Here is a 20857-nt window from a genome sequence, read left to right on the forward strand (position 1 = left end):
TAACGGTCTTCGTCGGTCACGATTGGACAGCCATCATATATATATATATATATATATATATATATATATATGTGTGTGTGTGTGTGTGTGTGTGTGTGTGTGTGTGTGTATACGTATATGTATATATATATGTGTATATATATATATATATGCATATATATATATATATATATATATATATATATATATATATATATATATATATATATATACGTACATGATACATGCTGCCTAGTCAAACTTACTTGAGAATGGTTGCACTTTGATCTAAGAAATAAGAATACTTTATAACATTATTGTGTTATTTCTTATTTCATCAATAAAGTTATTAAGCAAAAGTTTCAGATTTATTATCTTGTCTTATAATCTTGATTTGGGTGAAAAAAAAATTGCGTTTAATCCATGGAGCAAGCTTATGGCCAAAGATGTTTCAGACATGATAATTCTGTATTCTTTTTTTTTATACATTCATGTCTACATCGGCAAATGTTTCCTCATTTGTGTACGCTGTGAGATGAAGAGACTTCAATGCTATATCTAGATGATAAAGCAATCATATACAGATGCTTTCTTCCACTGATAATTTCTAGAGCAGGCATGGACAGCCTTTTTCAACAAGTGGGCCGCATAAGCCATGGCTCATCCTCAGGCTAAAAGAAATTGAAGGCAATTTTTCCTTGTGTGTTACCATCCAGAAAGTGCTGCGGGCCGCAAGTTATCCATTGCTGCTCCAGAGTACGGTGATACAGTGAAGTAATCTCATGCAAAACTCGAAACTGGATTAGATACCATTTGTGAGAAATTTACAACTGCAATCCTTCTCGGTTAATTTCAGCCTGGGATGCTTTTATATCTAGGATAATATGCTCACACAGAGTCTTAAAGACTTTCATATCAACATAGACTCATAAAAACTCCCTTACAGACATATGGGCTTACGCACTAACACACCAATATAGACTTACATAGTGACATATAAACATTGACCCAACTACTCGCATATCAATATAGATTCTCGCATATTGACATATCGACGTACATTCCCGTACACCACTCATGAACATAGGTTTACACACTATCAACATGAACTCACACATCAACATAGATTCATAAGATTCATACTCATGAACTCAACGTATTCAGGTTGTGTATGTATATATGTGTGTGTGCGCGCGTAGATGTTGATAGATGTTTGTATACTCACACACACACATACACAGAAGCATATATCTATATGTGTGTGTGTGTGTGTTTGTGTGTGTGTGTGTGTGTGTGTGTGTATACACACACACGCAAACATTTATCTTTATTCCTAATGAACTTCTTCAATTTTTTTTCCTTTGTTTTAATTTTGCCGAACTTCTGAGAGAAAAAGAGAGAAAGGTAAAGAAACGCTCTGCTCTGTCATCTAAACTAATGCGTATTGCAGCGAAAGACATGACAAACTAGAAAAGAAAACAAATGTCAAATGCATATATTTAGACATTGTTGAAACAAATCGATAGATCGGGCGTGAAAAGAGTTGCAACGACCTCTGCTACCTTGCAATGCTGTGTTTGTCAATATGACAGATAGGGCAGAGTTTGGTGGATGGAACGTTTGACACTTGCTTAACCCTTGCTCTCTCTCTAGAACATCTTTAGCAACACTTTGTACAGCTATGTACATGATAATCTCTTCTTTTCTCCCATTTTTGATTCTCAAACAAAGATATAAACAGATGAAAACAGACTGAAACATATGCGCTTGCTACTTGAGTTATGTGATGTGTTAGTTTTTACGAATAATTTAAAATTTAATAAGCCATTTTGCTAGTGTTTACGGCAGATAATTAAATTCAGTATAATACTAAGTTTTGATACAACTGACCTGTGATCAGAGGCTTTCTTGCCGTAACTGACCAGCCTTTTTGCTGATAGTAACCAATATGTCCTTCCTTTTGTGTTTTTTTCAAAGATGTATGATACGAGGGAGATATGGCTTCTTTCTTCACCAGGTCAAATGACCGCGGAAAGGCACCCGCTGTTGGCTTTATATCCCATTAGCCGGTCGGTCGGTCGGTCGGTCGATCGGTCGGTTGGGTGGTTGGCCAGTTAGCTCAATGTCAGCTCTGATTGAACTGACCTGGAATCGAAGGCATTCCTGCCGCGACTGTTGTTTTTTTTTTCTGTCTAATTTGTCCATCTTTTTAAAAAAAAAAAAGACAATGAGGTGATCATGGAAAGCCATCCGTTATCGACTTTTTGCTCTGTTAGTTGGATGGTTGCTTGCGTAGCCGAATGCCAGCTCTGATAGAACAAACTTGGGATCAAAGGCAGCGTTTCTTGTGAGAAGGTGCTGCGAGGATTATAAAAGGGGCCAAATTACCACAATATTTTAACTCTTTAGCATTCAAATTTCTCTATCAAATGTAACGTTTATTTATTCACATGATTTTGAATTTATCATACATTATCTTGTAGCTTTGAAATTTCAATGATCTGATTTGTTTATGTTTAGAACGACATAGAAGCTATGCCAACACTACGGAATAATAACAGAAAAAATGATGGTATAGGCACACCCCAGAAAAGGTCTCAGAAAATGACAAACAACCATATTCTAGGATATGCTAATACACACAGATAGGGAAATCAAGGCTAATAGACCAGATATAATGTCAGATCATCAAGAAAAAAAAAAAGAAATGCTTTCTAATCGATGTATCAATACCAACAGATGACAATGTTTCTCTAAAAAAAAAAAAAACGGAAAAACCTTCAAAATACAAAGATCTGGAAATAGAGGTAACTCGAATGTGGAGCCTAAAAACAGAAACAATTCCTATAATAGTAGGCGCTTTAGGTATGATAAAAAAAAAGCATTCAGATACATAACCAAAACACCAGGACTTACAAATGTATATAACTTACAGAAAATAGCATTTCTAGGCACTGCACACATCCTACGTAAAGCATTTTCAGTACAGTGAAAATAAGAGTACCACAACAAACCACATCACATACCCAAGACACACAGAGCTGCACATGGTAGTGCAGTGAAAGCACGTGATAAAAATAAGACTACTGAATAATAATAATAGCAATAATAATAATAATAATAATAATAATAATAATAATAATAATAATAATAATAATAATAATAATGTAGCAAACAAACTGATGTCGATCAGAAACACACGTATCAGTGGTTACGAAGCTCAGGGCTGAGAGAATGAAGGTTTCATATTAGCTGCTCAAGACCAAAGCTTATTAACCCGGAACTACCAAGCCAATTTGATAAAAAAATGGAGCTGACCCAAAATGCCAATTCTGTAACGATGAGATTGAACCAAAACAGTCCTGAAGTGTGGCAGGGACATCGTGTAGATTAGTACTTAATATGAAAAGAGGGAAGAAGGCAGCCTGCGAGGATTGCGGTTACCATCAGAAGACACCATGAATCCGACCGTAGTGGGTTAGCTTGGGAAGTTAAGCAGTTGTGGTCGATGAAAAAGGTAGTAGTAGTAGTACCAATAATTGTCTGAGCCCTGGGAAGAGTGAACAAAAATCTCGAGAAGTGCATGGAACAAATAGGGGCTGCAATAAGGGTGGGGTACTTGCAGAAAACAGCACTGCTTGGAACCGCTCGAATACTCCCGAAGGTGCTCAGAAAATAAGAGGTGTTCACTGGTAGCAAACAGCTGACACCGTAGTACATCTCCAGCGTTAGAAGCTGTGCAAAAGGCAATAATAATAATAATAATAATAATAATAATAATAATAATAATAATAATAATAATAATAATAACAATAATAATAATAACAATAACAATAATAATAATAATAATAATAATAATAATAATAATAATAATAATAATAATAATAATAATAAACGCCAGAAAAGGTCACAGAAAACGAGAAAGCAACCATACTCTGGGATATGCCAATACACACAGATAGAGAAATTAAGGCCAATAGACCAGATATAGTTGTTAAAGATCATGAAGAAAAAAAAATACTTTCTAATTGATGTATCAATACCAGCAGATGACAACGTTTCCCTAAAAGAAATGGAAAAACTTTCAAAATACAAAGACCTGGAAATAGAGGTAACTCGAATGTGGAATCTAAAAACAGAAACAATTCCTATCATAGTAGGTGCCTTAGGTATAATAAAAAAAATATTCAGACAAATACATAACAAAAACACCAGGACTTACAAATATATATAACATACAGAAAATTGCACTACTGGGCACTGCACACATCCTACGCAAAACACTTTCAGTACAGTAACCATAAGAGCATCACAGCAAACCACAGCACATACCCAAGGCACACAGAGCTGCGCTCGGTAGTGAAGTGAAAGCACGTTATAAAAATAAAACTACTGAACAACAATAATAATAATAATAATAATAACAATAATAATAACAACAACAATAATAATAATCATAATAAACTTTAATATCTATAATTTTGTGTGAAAGTTTTAACATTTTTTTATCCCTGACTACCCAAATATTTAAACATACGTTTTATTGCACAATTAAATTAAATGCACGATAAAAAAAAAAGTAATAACAAAATTAAGGAAGTAAGCACTTGCCAATATATATAAACTGCATAATTACAAAAACTGTAAACCACAGCAAGACTTATAAAAAGAAAAGAAACATTTTTTAAAATCAGAAATTAAAAAAATTCAACGATGTGAATAAAAACGATAAATGCTCATGCAGAGATAAATCAAAATGTCCTTTGATGAATCTCTGTATGAGTACAAATCTTGTACATAAATGTACCGTGCACACAAGGGTAGGGCCCTATGTTTACATTGGGCAGACGGCTGATTCATTTCAGAATCGTTATCTTAATCTTGTTGCCAGCTATAGGTCAATCAATAAGAGACATTCGACATCTTTGGCAGATTTTATATGGTGACTGAAGGAGGCTAATACGAAATACTACATTAATTGGTCCATAGTTAGACATGCAAAACCATACAGTGCAATTTCCAGGAGATGCCTTCTCTGCTCCGAGGAATCCATGTCTATTCTGTGGACTAACGAAAAGATACTTAATAGAATTTCTGAAAGACTATCGAGATGCCTACACGCATATAAATGTACTTTCGCACAATGCAGTGAGAATGAATTTTGAGTAACCGTTAACTTAGTGTAATTTTATTTTATTTTACTTTAAGGTAACGATGACTTGATTTTAGTTTAAACCTCCCCGTTCTTCTAAACACCTACTAAATATCTAACTCGCTTTGTAATCATGAGTGCGCCTAACCTCGCGTGTGCGTATGCTCACATTTTTGCGTGTGTACTCGTGCCATGCAGCTTGCCCGAGGGCGTTTATACATACATATCTGTTAACGGCTATTTTCAATAATTTTCTCGCTGGATTGTGTTCGTTTCTCTTGTTGTCTTCTGCAATTTTATTTTTAGATATTCTATATATATGAAGAATTTTCCTCCATCTGGCTGTTCTCTCTACAAAACGGAAAGTTGCATAATGGAACAATCATTTTAACGATTTTTTATTTATTTATCACCCGACGAGATACGTCTGCACAACCGGATACTCCTGTACCAGTTTTTGTGTGTCCCACAAGAGGAGTCGATGCTAGATGTGTCGAAACAATTGTTGTGATTAAGAATAAATTCTCGTATATTCCATCTGTCTTTCATTTATGTACACATTTGACCTCTGCTGATCTCAAGGGTGTGAGGCCTCTTTTGTCTCCTTATCGCACTGGAATGCCCATTGCTGATCTCCTTACCATCTGCCGAATGTATTTACAGACCTGTAGAATTTGGTCTGTTCACCAAGCTGCTTTACTTCCTACTACTACTTCCTTCAAACCTCACATATTTATGATTATCTCAAGTACAAGACAAAAATTGAAACTAAAAAAAAAACATTTAATAATACCTTTTAATAATAAATGGAAATAATAAGAAATATGATAATGATGATGGTGATAATGACAATAATAATAATAATTTAGCCAAAACTCATGTCGGATCAGAGGAAATATTAACAGTGACAAATAGTAAAAATGTGAAAATAAAAATTTCAGTGAATATAATAATAATAATAATTAATTCGTTTTATTGGCCACAAGGGCTAATATCAATTAAAAACATATAAGTACAAAGACAGGACGAAGGTTACAAAAGGTTTTGTCCGAAAAGGTAGGAAAGTTCGTCTAAACAGAGGAAGAAAACGGAGAAAGATATAATAAATAAATAGATAAATAAATAGATAAATAAATAAGTAGAACTCCCAAAGGGGGAGGCGCTTCGAAAAAGGAAAGGTTACACGTGGAAAAACCCATAAAACCACGGGAGCCTGGTCAGAAAAAAATAAGAAAGGGGTATAGAACCCTTTCTCCTTTTACATTACCTTTTTTTTTTTTCTACAGGTGTATTCTCAGAATTGGTCCGTTTATACTGGCCATTTTTCCAACAGTCACCCATCTTTCAACGAATTTGCTATGAGACAGCACTTCCCTCTCTACTCTCCCCTTCCTTTTCAAGTGGAACTTGAAAAAGTTGATGAGGCCTTGGCCAAAGAGGAAAGTGTCTGTCTTTAACCCTTTCAAACGGGTCCACCATATCACCTCTTTCGCTACAGCCACTAGGCATAGGAAAATTGCCTTGCCCTCCTGGTTAAAGGAGGTCGGCGGGTCAATTCTCACGATGGATCTAGCTGATAGCCGGATCCGTCCTACACGTGACAGTAGCTGTTCGATATAGACCCACAGGTCAGCAATGCTCGGGCACTGGACGAGTGCGTGCAGAACGGTTTCGTCGTCCTGAGCGCACCTCGGGCAGGCCCGGTTGACGGCACTTCCATGTCGGTAGAGTTTATCTCGAACAGGTAGCGCACCTCGGTAGCACTGCCAGGCGAGGGACCTTTGGAAATTATCCATGGGCCCCGGCCCGAAAGTTCTCCTGAACAGACTGCTTAACTGATTATCCTCGATGCCTAGAGTTTCCCCGAGAACGTCGTCGCACTTTTCTCCCACTAACCCTCTATAGAAAGCTAGAGTGGATCTACTACCGATCGCACTGCCCGCCTGACTGAGGGCGGTGAGAGCTTGGCGGCACTCGAGGTGCCAAGCGCCCTTTCTCGGTCAACGTTTGATCCAGGATTGCAGCTCTGTTAAAGAAACGAGTTGCGGAAAATCGCGTCTGACGAAAGGCGACCACACCTGTTCACCGTCCAGGAAGCGCCTGAGATGTCGTAGCCTGAGCGCATGTTTGCGCATCAGCAACCACGGCATGCCAAGGCCTCCGTTCAGCGGCTGTTGACAGCAGATGGAGCGCCTGACCAGTGGTACTTGACCCTTCCACAAAAAGTTGAAGAGCAAGCGTACCATCTTGGTTAACCAGCGGTCGGGACAAGAGACGACGGTCAAACGGTAATAGATGACGGATGCGATGTACGCATTCGCTACCTCCGCTCGACCTTTCAAGGAGAGCTTCCTCTCAGCCCATTTCTGGGTGAGGTTGGCCACCCTGTTCGTCACTTCTTCCCAGTTTTTCTCCAACTGGAGGTCCGGACCGAACCAGACCCCGAGCAGTTTAACGGGTCCGTCTGTCCAGCGCCCTACGACGCTGTTGGACGGCATGGACTTGCCCCTCCAGGTGCCTAGTTGCAAGCCCATTGACTTTTCCGCGTTAATTTTCGCACCTGTCACCGCTTCATACTCGTTTAGTGTCTCGCCAATCAGGTCAATATGCCTGTGGCTCGACACCATCACGGTAACGTCGTCGGCATAGGCAGACACGCTCCTTCCACATCCCAGATCACGGGGGACGCCCCTCAAAGCCTCCAACTTCCGCAGTAATGGCTCGAGAGTCAATACATACAGAAGGGAGGAGAGAGGACACCCTTGGCGAACCGAACGCGAGATGTTGAACGGTTCCGATAGATGGCCGTTCACCCGTATGACCGAGCAGATGCCGCTGTATAAAGCAGCTATCCACCCGCGGAAGACCGGACCGAAACCAGCTGCCTTGAGAACAGCTGCCAGGTATCGATGGTCGACCCTATCGAAGGCTTTAGACTGATCTAAATTGATCAAAGCCCCACCCGCGCCAGCTTCGTTACCCACTCTCTCTATGATGTAGCGCATGAGATGGAGGTTGTCGTGGATAGACCTAGTCGGCACAGCGCATGTCTGTGCCTTGCCGATCAGTTTGCCCACGACAGGCGCCAATCTCTTGGCTAGCACCTTGGCCAAGATCTTCAACTCTGTGTTGAGCAGAGTGATGGGCCTAAAGTTCCCTATAATGTTCCCCTTGTTTGGGTCCTTTCTTAGCAAAGCCACCACTCCCCGACAAACAAAAGCAGGAATTCTCCCGTTTTGTTGCCAGTTGCAGTAGACGTTTGCCAAGACGCCCGCAAACAAGTCTGGCATTGACGTATAAAGCTCGTAAGGCAGACCATCCAAACCCGGCGATCTACCTCTCGTGCAGCCTTTCATCGCTTCCCGTACTTCCCAGGCAGATATCGGTCCTTCGCAGCACTCGGCCTCGCTGGTCGAGAGTTGCGGCAGGTCGTCTAGGTACACACCGAAATCTGTTCCGTCGTCCGTCCTACCGTTTGTCCCGAACAATTGAGCAAAGTGCTGCTGAAAGGCCGAACACATCTGCTTCGGTCCCGAAATCTCGCAGTCGTTCTGGTCCACCAAAGACCGAATGGTCGCTCTGTTGCCACGCTTCGCCTCAACCACGCGGGCCCATCGAGCGGCCTTAGTCCCCTCCCCGCTTACCGAAAGTGCTTTAGCTCTGACAACGCAGCCTTCATGCTTGGCATCAAAGTGTTGGTCGAGGGCCAACTTCGCTGCTAACACGTCGGTTGCGATACCTGTCCCAAGAGCCTCGTCTAGTTTGTTAACTAAATCCCGCTCTGTTTTCTTACGCTCTACAGCTAGAGCCTTACTAAACCTAATTGATTCTGCTCTAATTGCCCGCTTCAGGGCGAACCACCAGTTGTTGTTGATGATTGCCCCGGTTAAAGCCCTCTTAACTAATAAACTAATCCGGTCTCTGTAGGCTTTGCACGCCGTTGTCGATGTGTTTAGCTTCCAGTAACCGGGGCCTTGTCTATGGAGCCTATCTAAGTCGACCGTACAGATCACGAATTTGTGGTCCGTGTAGCCGACTATGTTGAATTGTGGACACCCTATGCTATCCTTATCCGCTGGCCTACAGAAAAATCTATCTAAGTACGATCTAGACGACCCGATGCGATTAGTCCAAGTCCACATTGGCACATTCGGGTTGTCTAGTCGATACCTGTCGGACAGCTGAAAGCGTTTGAGCAGGTTGGCGAGGCTCTTGCATCCCCCTTTCCTATTAGATGCTCCCGCACCCACCCTATCGATACGTTCGTCTAGGACAGCGTTCCAGTCCCCAACTAGCACTAAAGTGCGAGAAGTACCTAGGAAAACCTCCAGACGTTTGAAATAATCCGACTGCCCTGCTCCTGTCGGAGCGTAGGCAGCCAGCAGTCTGAAAGCAGCGCCATCACTACTATCGACGTCCAGGACCACCAACTTACCTTCCGGATCCAGGAAGACTGCCCTTATTTTCAAGTCTAGGCCTTTCCGAAATAGCATCGCAGTACCTCCACCGCCCGCTCCCGGCCGACACGGAGATAGGAAAATCTCGTACCCGTCAAAAAGGGCTGCGAGTTCCTTCGGGTTGGAGAGCCTGGTTTCGCTAATGGCTGCTACATCTACACTGTAAAACCTCAGGTCGTTCAACAGGTGACCTTGTTTCCAAGGCGACCCGAGGCCTCTCACATTTATGCTTCCGATTCTGAGAATTACCATGTTTTTTTTTTTTAAAAAAAAGAAAGTATTAGAGGAGAAAAGGCTCTACTTACTGTTTTCTGGTGGGGTGGCTCCCCTATGTTTTCGTGTGGGTGTCTCCACTAAATTTTGATAAAGGCTCTGGGAGAAGCTTCTCCCTAGCGACCCAACATCATTCGGAAACTTTTCTTTTATTTTATTATAGTTTTCTTGGGTTATTTTTAGTGTGAGTATGTGTGCTGGTGGTGCGTTGTGTAGGGGTATAATGAAATTTGTGGTGTTTGCATTTGTATTGTTTTTTAAAAAGTCTAATAGGTGTTCATTTTTTGTGTTGATGGCTGTTACGTTTGTGGTGTGTGTGAGTGCTGGTGTTTGCAGTGGAGAAGGTGTTGCTATTTGTTGTGAGTGTGTGTTGTTGTTGCCGATGATGTTGGGAAGCTCACCTTTTTCGCGCCTCCCCTCTTTGTCAATTGTTTCTTTTGTCTTTCTTTTTCGTTTTTTTTTTGTTGGTGGTACAGTTTGCCACTTCCCTTTTTCACTATCAGTGTTCGCACAATCCGAGCTGATCTGATCTGGAAAGGGAATGTTTGTCGGATCTGATGAAGATTCTTTTACAATTTCTGTTGTTGCTGGTTCTGTTATCTTTTTTGGTGTGGAGGTTCTTGGTGTTGGTGTTGGTGTTGGTTTGGTGATGGATGGAGATGGTGGTGTCGCTTTTCGTGGTGCTGGTGGTGATGGTGTTGGTGGTGATGGTGTTGGTGGTGATGGTGTTGGTGGTGATGGTGTTGGTGGTGATGGTGTTGGTGGTGATGGTGTTGGCGGTGATGGTGTTGGTGGTGTGGAGGCTTTTGGTTGTTGTTGTTGTTGCTGCAATTTTCTGTTTTTGTCTGCCTCCATTCTTTGCTTGTAGATGGGGCAGTCTCTTTTTAAGTGTTTTTCACTGCTGCAGAGGTAGCACTTTGGTCTGCGCCCCTCTACTGCAATGTGTATTCTACTGCCATCCGGCAGGTTTATGGCGTCGGGTATGGTATTTATGCTATCTTGTTTAATCTGAACAAGGAGATGCATTTCCATGCCCAACCAGTTTTTTTCTTTTACTCTGTTCACCTTTAGGATAGTGGCAGTCTCTTCAATGTCGAAGAGCATAGCTGCCACTAGCCAGGAGATGTTCAGTTCTGGTGGCACATGATTTATTTTTATTTCTGTCACACGTCGACCAAGGTATGTCGGCACGAGTAATAATTCTTCCGCCTTTAACGGTGTTGTAGAGTGCCGGATGGCATCCTCTTCCGTTGGGAAGCGCACTTCCACTGTTCCAAAGCGCTTCCCTTTGGTTACGAAGCTTTTTTGGCCCCATATCGGCTTTAGAGCTAACTCCAATCTCTGTGGAGTAGTATTCTCCATCTTTTGGTATTTTGTATTGAATACCTTGTATACTATTGTTTTTCTTTTCGTTGCTTGTATTAATGCTTGTGGAGTGTTAAGGAAGACATTATTGCCATCCCTTCTTAACAATTCCTTGGCATTCTTTATTTCTGCCATTGTCACTTGGATTTCTTCTGCGCTCTGCTTAGCTGCGGAGGCGAAACCGTTACAATGGCTACTGGTTGTGGTCTTGGTACTGTTGCTCGTGTTGTTTACTTTGTTTTCTTTGTTCTTTTTTTCCTCCTCCCTCTCCGGTGTAGAAGCAATGGTGGAGGTGAGGGCTGGGAAGTCAGCAGCAGAGAGTCTGTTAAACAGACCTGAATCAGGAACACTGTCCACTATGGCGTCAGCTGGGCGAGGTGGAATGTGACTTGACCTGTCATTCTTTTTGTCGGGGAGTGATGTAGAGAGAAGAGAACAGCTGGCTGCTCTTTTCACTGGCATTTTGCCTTTTATGGCATTAACTGGACGGGGTGAAAGAAGACTTGACCCGTCATTCTTTTTGTCGGGGAGTGATGCAGAGAGAAGAGAACAGCTTGTTATTTTTTTTTTTCGACATTTTTCAGATATGATACGTGTGAAATGTGAAAATGGAAGTTTTTCAAACGAAGAATTCACCCCTAAATGGGGGAAATCTCGCCTAACCGACTAGCTCCGCAAGAACCTAGTCAGCTTGGCTACAACAATATATAAAATTTAAAACAGATTTCAAAAGATTTCCGGGTAAAAACGGCAACAACTTACAGAGCTTCGGGAGACACGTCCATTCGCTTGAACAATAATAATAATAATAATAATGAAAAGAAGCGGCTGGAATCTCCCCATGTCCTGATTAATGATACATCTAGTGATGGTGTCACAATAAAAACACTGGTAATTGCGCAACCTGATAATCGCTGCCTCATATGAGTTACAATGAAAAAAACAAAATATTGTGAATAACGGTGGTAATGAAACTGAAGTCTTTGATGGCGACAGTTTCACCCGGCAGTGTTTCACTTGGCAGGCTCAGAGATACTGGTGCGATTCCAGCCTGTCGATATCCAGAAAGGGGCCAGCACACACGGCGTAGATGGAACAAACAAGTCAATGTTGTGGTCATGGAGTGTTACTACCTGAGCAACCCTGTATACGAAAATGGTGTTTATATTAGGGGATACCGACAACGTATGTATGATCAATGGAGAAAAAGAGGATTGTTTCAACTCACGGAACAGTGATTATGTAATCAAGCTTAAACAATAAGAAAAATCGTTGGTTCACAGAAGTAGAGTTCGAAGCTATCAAGAGACGGGTATTGGAAAACAACAGCAGAGGAAACGATGAAAATACAGTTCCTACTGATAAAAGTAATCTCATAGCAGAAAACAGAGGCGAAATCTCTAATAAACCACAGGAAAGGAACTGGGATAGCTTGCTCGATGAGAGACATATAGATGGTTTGGAAGAAGAAAATAAAACTATTGATGACATGACAGATGGGCAAAAGGCAATTTACGACAGAAAGGTCGATCGGTGGAAATTGAAACAAAAATGTGAATGAAATTCTGAAATACATCAGAACAAAAAACACCACAGAAACAAATAATTTGATCAAGGCAGCAAGTATTGTTGTAGCAGAAAACATGGGTGTTGATGTCAAGAAAAAGAAATATAATGGGAGTGACAAAAGAAAAGATCCATGGTGGGAAAGAAGAATACAGGCGGGGTTAGATATGCTCTCGAAGGACATTTCTGTATTAGACCAAAAAGAGAAGGAGGAGCTTAAAACGAACAAAAATACAGGGCACTGAACAGGAAGTATGATATTGAAAGAAAGGGCCTGAAATTAGTAATGAAAGAACCGAAACAGCGCCTCATTGCAAAGAAAGCAAAGATAGTATGATACGACCAAAGAATGAAAGGATACCAGCAGAATACGTCATTCAGAGTAGATTAGAAAAGATTCTACAAAGAAATAAATGCAGAGTGTACAGATGAAAAGCTGTTACAAGATAACATTGAAAGGCAAAGGTTTTGGAGTGACATCTGGAGCAAAGACAAGGAGCACAGGAAGTATGCTGAATGGTTGCAAGAACTGAAACAAGCAATTGTCTGTCATCTTCATTACGTCGGCGAGAAAGCTAAACACGAACGCGGAAAGGTACATGTCGGATGCCTTTAGACCAAATGTGTTTGTTCAGCTTTGTGTCAATACGAACGTCCTTGGTTCGCATCATCTTTTCAGCGAACAACTTGATCTTTTTTATGGCTTTTGGTGCCTTTTTCTTCAGCTTCACGCCATAGACTTTCTTGTGTAGATGAATGGTACATTCCTTAGTAATAAGATCATTCATAGAAGACTTCTTCCTCTCAAACTCTGCTTCGTCATCTTTCGCTGACGTAATGAAAATGAAGATTCACCACACAAACTCTACACACTTGTCTCTCATGTTCCATGTGCTCCTTTCAAAGGTCTTCAGACAATGAATGTAGAGAATGAATGAAGAACTTTTTTCTCCATCAGTGTTAACGAACACGTGGCTCTCAATTCCCCCTATTGGCCTTATTAACCAATTTGGCTTCGTTTAACAACACTAAGGGAAAAAGACACACCTGTGAAAAATGACTGTTTAGACTTTCATTTTATTTGAATTATTCTAATCAGATATTATCATTATTATTATTATTATTATTATTATTATTATTATTATTATTATTATTATTATTATTATTATTATTATTATTATTATTATTATCATTATTATTATTATTATTATTATTATTATTATTATTATTATTATTATTATTATTATTATTATTATTATTTCAGTTGTGCGCTGGGGTCGATGTAATCGACTTACTCCCTTCCTGAAATTGCTGGCCGTGTGCCAAAGTATGAAACCATTATTATTATTATTGAGTGAGAGAGCAGCACATACCATCAAAGTGACGCTGGGATACAAATATACGAAGCCCAATACACTCATCATGACTACCCATCTGAAAAGTATACATCAGACATATTCCTCACAGTCATATGTGCGTGACATGGTGATTTAATATCAGGATGACCAGCGCATAACTCTGGAGATTGGGCCAAGTTATAATTTTCTTGAGGTCGAGTACCCCATCCCACCCACTCAAAAGGTCCCTAAATAAGGTTTGTTTAAGGATGATGAACGAAATACCCATGTTTACACAGATGAATTATTCGAATCCCAAAGAATCCCCCTCAACACATAGCTATGATGTTCCCCCGCTACTCCTGTTAGTGATCAGGGATGCACATATCGCCAGCCACTAAGGGAATGCAAATCTGCGTTATTGAGCAGGATATTTGTTGTAGCCTATCGTTTACGCCAAGACAAAACGCATACATGTTAACGCTTTCCAATCAGTTACTATCAGAATCCAAGAGAGCCACTAGTTGGTACTCCCTCAGAGCATTTATTATTTTCTTCTTCTTATTGTTGTTTATTTTTAATTTGCGTGTTTGTTGCAATCACTTGCCGAGACACACCCAGCACCCTAGGGCAAGTGAAGGATAAGAGATGTTGCAGTAGGACTGAAAACTTGGGAAGGGGAAGTTGCAGGGGCAGTGGCGAAATATCTTCATGTAATACAACACAGACATTTAAATTGATAGTTTTTTCTAAAGATGTGCGCAATACTTGTCAGCACAATCTTTTGGATTTCTCTGAGACATGGTCCTCTTTGAACGTTTCATGACATCCCTTTTTTTATCATACCTAGGGCACCTACAGTAACAGGAACAGTTATTACTTTAAGATGCCACATCATTTGTATTTCAATTTCCAGGCCCATATTATATTTACTTAATTTGTCAAATTCCTTTACAAATATATCTTTATGTATTATTATTGTTGTTGTTGTTATTATTATTATTATTATTATTATTATTATTGTTGTTGTTGTTGTTGTTGTTGTTGTTGTTGTTGTTGTTGTTGTTGTTGTTGTTGTTGTTCAATAATGATAAGATGAAATTAATGCCTCTGACTAGGTATAATACAGCACGCAATGTATTTATATATTATTAACGGCTAATTACATCCACATCTCACGGATGAGGAAACGTGCGTAATTCATTATCTTTCTTACATTCATTCCAGCTGTCATCATCATCCTTATCATCATCATCATCATCATCATCATCATCATCATCATCATCGTGGTCGTCGTCGTCGTTGTCGTCATCGTCGTCGTTGTCGTCATCGTCATCATCATCATTACCGGTAGTATCATCATCTACATTTAGGTTTCCGAGCCACTGATAGGGGCCATTGGGTTGTCGGGTCACCCCACAAGCTACAAATATCAGAAATATCAACAAAACAAACCTCAATTAAGTCACACCTTACAATCTTATATAAAATCATTTTAAACAATATAGTTCGATTTACATAAGTTTGAAAAGACAGGGTATCAACGAAGAGAATTCCTATGATCATAGGTTAGCTTAAATCGGTTACACTTACGCAGATTTATCAGAAGCGTTCAGCCATGACCATCACCTTTTATAATTTCATGTATACTGTGTATAAACAGAACTATGTTATTTTATGTAATCTTCCGAATGTTAAGATGGTAAGGGGTCATTTGACAGGGGATTTTGTTGATATCGTTATTGTTTAGCCTCAGGTGATCCCCGTTCTACGCATATTAAATAAACATTCCAATCATTACCTTCTAGACCCCTCTTTTTACTATACCTAAGACTACGTTGTTCGAGATTTTCTTTTTAAAAGGGTAGCGTGTATTTTGAGGGAGATTTAGTTGCTATTTCTACGTATGGTCATGTCGGAGTTCTCTTGTTGACGCGTTTTAAGTAATTTTCGTGCGTCGTATTTTTATCATAGGTATTTTCGTATCTTTTATTTTATAGCTTACGATCGTTTCTAGTCCAAATTTAAAACTTTTTCATGACCCCTGCTTAACAGTAATATTTGTCTTGCTATATGGGACTCAGACACTAATGACTTTTATATGTTTTGCTTTTTAGAAAGGCTGTGAGTTGCCAGGAAAATAAATTTTCTAGTGATTCCATCTATATTTTTAAAAAAATAATAATTAAATAATGTTAAGTTAATAAAATTATAATCGTTTTAATATATATTTTAATATTTACATCAACACTGTGTTTCGACCGGAGATCTTCAATAATCATCATGTGTCATATTCCTCCCTAGATATATTTTCTGTACACATCCAGGGACAGCACACCTGCTGAAATAGGCAATGATGTTCAGTGGTCAACTTAGGGCCAGCGAATATCATTGACCTGCAAGAAATAACAGTTACATTTTCCTCAATTCACACCCTGCCGTCTTCAAATATATATATATATATATATATATATATATATATATACATATACCAGAAGCAACAGAGTGACTCGAAGTACGAGAATTTCGTGCGTTACATATATAGAAAGTGGATTAATTGAACTATGTAGTCCTATGCCTGAAAAAGGAAAGATTAGTCGCGGTTGGAACATCTTTGATCATATAGATCTACTTAATCAGTGCTAATCTGGGCCTAATCAACAACAACAACAACATCATCTAAGATCTTGTTTCTTTGATAAAAAATCTTTGAATCTTCTAAAGTGGCAAGAGATAATCTAAGATTTCTATCAATTCTCTTATCTCGCCAATTACACGTAAATCACACAAAACAGATTTACACAGCTTGTGTCATCAAAGACAATTTAGACACTTTTTATCTTAAGTAATAAACTAATAAACGAAGACACGTGGTTGTTTTCTTGAATCACACAGCTGACACCACGCAATCACGAAACAACAAAAGCAACAGCAGCAGCAGCAACAACAACAACAATAATTATAAAACTAATGATGATGATGATGATGATGATTACAACAACAACCATATCAACAACATTATCCCTGATTAAGAGAATAACAACAGAAAGCGTTTCTATCGTGAGAGCTTTGAAACTGATCTCTTCCACGCTAAATTTGGCAGATGAAAGGATTTTGGATTAGTGTCCGTATTAATCTCAAGTCGATAATTTATTTCAGTTCTAAAAGGTATTGATAATAAATGATCTCATTTTTCTAATTATCAATCAATTTATTTTTCTCTGTATTTGTCTGTTTCTTTTTTTTCTCTCTGTTATTAACATAAATACTAGCAGTTAATGATGTATCTAATGGTATGTCTTATGTCTTCTCCTTACTTAGATAATAATGGTTTGTAATTTAGACACAAGACCAGCAATTTTAGGGTGACTGCTACTATTTCATTTTACCAACCATGATATGATGAAAAGGCAAAGTTGACATCGGCGTGATTTGAAAGCAAATCGCCAGGAACCAGAAGAAATTGCACAAACCATTTCCACCGATGCTCTACCGATTCTGACAAGTCACTGCCTTTCTTACAATATATTGACTTCAAATTTTGACTCAAAGCCAGCAAATTTCAGAGAGGGATAAGTCGATTACATCGACCCCAGTGTTCAGCTGTTACTTATTTTATTGACCCGAAATGAAAGGTAAAGTCGACTTCAGCGAAATTTGAACTCAAAACGTAAAGGCTGAAGAAATGCCGCTAAGCATTTTTGCCAGTGCGGTAACGATTCAGCCAGTTCACCGCTTTTGCTTCTTTCAGTCACTGAACTGCGGCCATGCTGGAGGACCGCAATGAAGGGTTTCAGCCGCAAAAGTCGACCTCAGTACTCATTTTTAAAGTCTGGTACTTATTCAATCGTTCACTTTTGCCGAACGGCTAACATTACGGGGACGTAAACGAACCAACATCAGTTGTAAAGTAGTGATGAACTCAGAACCATGTGGTCAGAAAGAAAACTTGCCGCACAGTCACGCCTACGCCTTGTGTGTGTGTGTGTATGTGTGTGTGTGTGTGTGTGTGTGTGTGCGCGCGCGCGTGCGCGCGCGTGTGTGTAGATAGATACAGAGAGACTGATAGAGATAAATTTCACACATACGTATATAATATATATACAGTCGTCTAAATTACGCAAAAAGGAAAATAACACTGACGTCTCATTTTGACATATATTTACCAAAATTACATAAAGATATTTTGAAATAAAATCGCCATTGGCTTCAACCACGGCCTCCAGACGACCCTGGAATCTCCTGCAACTCTTCTGGACAGTTTCCTTCTTTAAGTTGGTGAATGTTGCCATAATCCTTGCCTTCAGTGCATCTTTGGTGTTACAAGGAGTTTTGTTGGTCTCTCGCTCAGCTGTGCCCTACATATGATAATCAAGGGGGTTGCAGCGTGGGTAGTTAGTTGGCCAGATGTCAGGGGTGCTGTGGTCACAGAAATTGTCTGACAGCTATGACTGGGTTCTCCTGCTTGTTTGGCATGGTGTAGGATCCTGTTGCTAGACATAGGGTCTTCCAGCAGCCACCCTCTTAACCCAGAACAGCACTACCTCCTCCAGGTACTTGATCTAGGTCTTCGTGTTGAGTCTGAGGTCGTGTAGGAAGATGAATGGAGGCATAACGTCGCCATCACTAGCGATCACTCCAAACACCATGATGTTTACTGGATGTTTGATTTTTATCAGTCTCGGTACATGTTTTGGGAACACGGCAAGCCAACGGTTGTTCTGTGCGTTCACCATCTAATCCTGGTAGAAATTTTTCTCGTCTGAGAAAAAACAAAGCAGGTTCGGCTGGAGGGTATGCTTGAATTTATTCAAAAGTTTCGTAACGCGGTCTTTCCTCTTGTCCTTGATGGCTTGGGATAAAAATTGGCCCTTTCTCATCTTCGTGCACTACCTGCCTGATAGTAAAGTCAGACACTCCCATGTCCCTGGCGATGGGCCTGACTGACTTAGAGGGATTGTTGTCAATCATGGCCTGGATCTCACCAACAAATTCAGGAGTTCTTTTCTTATCAAAATGATTAGAGTGAGTTTTTCCGTGCAGCCGTACCTTCATAATCACCATTAGACTCATCCAACTCTGCACTGTCCTCAGATTGACACCCAAACACTCTGAAATGTTCATATTGGAGCTTCTGGAGTGAATGCCTAGCAGTACAGTATGTTTTTTCCAAATTTCTGGCGGAGTGAACTACGTCATGGTGCTGTTTTTCTCACAGACGGTGCCCAACTGACCCTACTATACTGTACAGTCGACAAAATCAAATCAAAAACAAACAGTGCGCATGCGCGAAATGAAAAATATAAAATGGCGACATCATACCCTTCGCACCCTGCATGCGCGTCTGTATATGTACGCTTATGTTCATATATTGTGCATACATGTACATAAACTAAAAGTCTACGGATCTTTCGTCGGGTTTCTCCGATGTGTATTCCAGTTGGTTGCACAACTAAACTACCTACTCACTTTATTATAGTTTCCAAGGCTGAATAATCCACAGACATTCATACCATTCATGAAATCCCGATAAACCGTACCCCTGGGGTAGCCCGTTTAATTATGCCTCCAGTTCAACCGGCTGACTTCCAAGAGGTTTCCGTCTATCTAATTTCACTCGCAAGACTTAGACTTTGGTCAACCCAACTCGGATCAAGTAAAAATAATACATGTCTATGATACCATGTAGTGGAATCGAACTCGAAGAACTCACGATTTGGGGCGAGCTTTATCACCGCTCAGTGATACCCATTAACAAACGCTCGCAGCCACATATGTGAATATAACATATTACGTGAATATAACCTAGGTGCACAGATTCTTAGCTCATAGCTTCAATATCAGACACGTCCACTATAGACGTATGTACATACATACATACAAACATTATATATATATATTATTTACATTATTTACATTTGACGGATATTTGTCCTCATCTTGTTTGTTGTTAACACAACGTTTCGGCTGATATACCCTCCAGCCTTCGTCAGATGTCTTGGGGAAATTTCGAACCTGGGTTCTCATTCCTAACGATGTTGCTATTATTATATTATTATTATTATTATTATTATTATTACTATTGTTAATCAGGTCCCCAAGACACCTGACGAAGGCTGGAGGGTATATCAGCCGAAACTTTGTGTTAACAACAAACAAGATGAGGACAAATATCCGTCAAATATAAATAATGTAAATAATTCCTCATCTCTTAAATATAGAACTGTATTATATATATATATGTACATGGCTGGCCACTAACAATTTTTTTCTGCAATATAAGGATGTTCTATCCTGTTTATGCTATTCAGCGTTATTATTATGCGTTTGAGAATAAAATGTTTCCATACACACTCAAAGAAGCACACACACAAGCCTGAGCATATATATATATATATATATATATATATATATATATATATATATGAAAGCGAATACGCATTTAAAGACCATGCATGGAGTGAAAGGTAACGTCTTGAAATGTCAGTCGACCTTATTGTAAGAATACACATTTCATTCCATTGGAACATCGCAAAGGAAATAAATACAACAGCGAAATCACGAACGAAAGAAAGCAGTAACCAGTATAGAATTGTAATAGTAGCCTTTGTTCCATTGAGATTTAATGTCAATGGTTAGTGGTGTGTGATGTTCCGGTCAGTGATTCATAATCTCTTGTTAGTCATTTGGCGCAAAATACCAAGACCAGTGTAAAAACGCCGGACAAT

General features: G+C 39.7%; 2 protein-coding genes across 2 annotated transcripts in view; both read right to left on the reverse strand.

Moving 5' to 3' along the window:
* Positions 1–9885: 9885 nt before the first annotated feature.
* LOC149136104 (uncharacterized) lies at positions 9886–12035 on the reverse strand. Its single transcript, XM_089350863.1, has one exon. It carries the CDS (start codon positions 11686–11688, stop codon positions 9886–9888), a length of 1803 nt encoding a protein of 600 aa, XP_089206989.1. The 5' UTR covers positions 11689–12035.
* LOC149136105 (uncharacterized) overlaps positions 11913–20857 on the reverse strand; it is a 17818-nt gene continuing 8873 nt past the window's right edge. Inside the window, 3 exon segments of the mRNA XM_089350076.1 lie at positions 11913–11921; positions 13323–13621; positions 15478–15552. Of these exon segments, the coding sequence (XP_089206202.1) occupies positions 11913–11921; positions 13323–13621; positions 15478–15552 (383 nt within the window).

Source organism: Octopus bimaculoides, chromosome 4 (assembly GCF_046866305.1).
Source record: "Octopus bimaculoides isolate indiv1 chromosome 4, ASM4686630v1, whole genome shotgun sequence".
Taxonomy (NCBI): domain Eukaryota; kingdom Metazoa; phylum Mollusca; class Cephalopoda; order Octopoda; family Octopodidae; genus Octopus; species Octopus bimaculoides.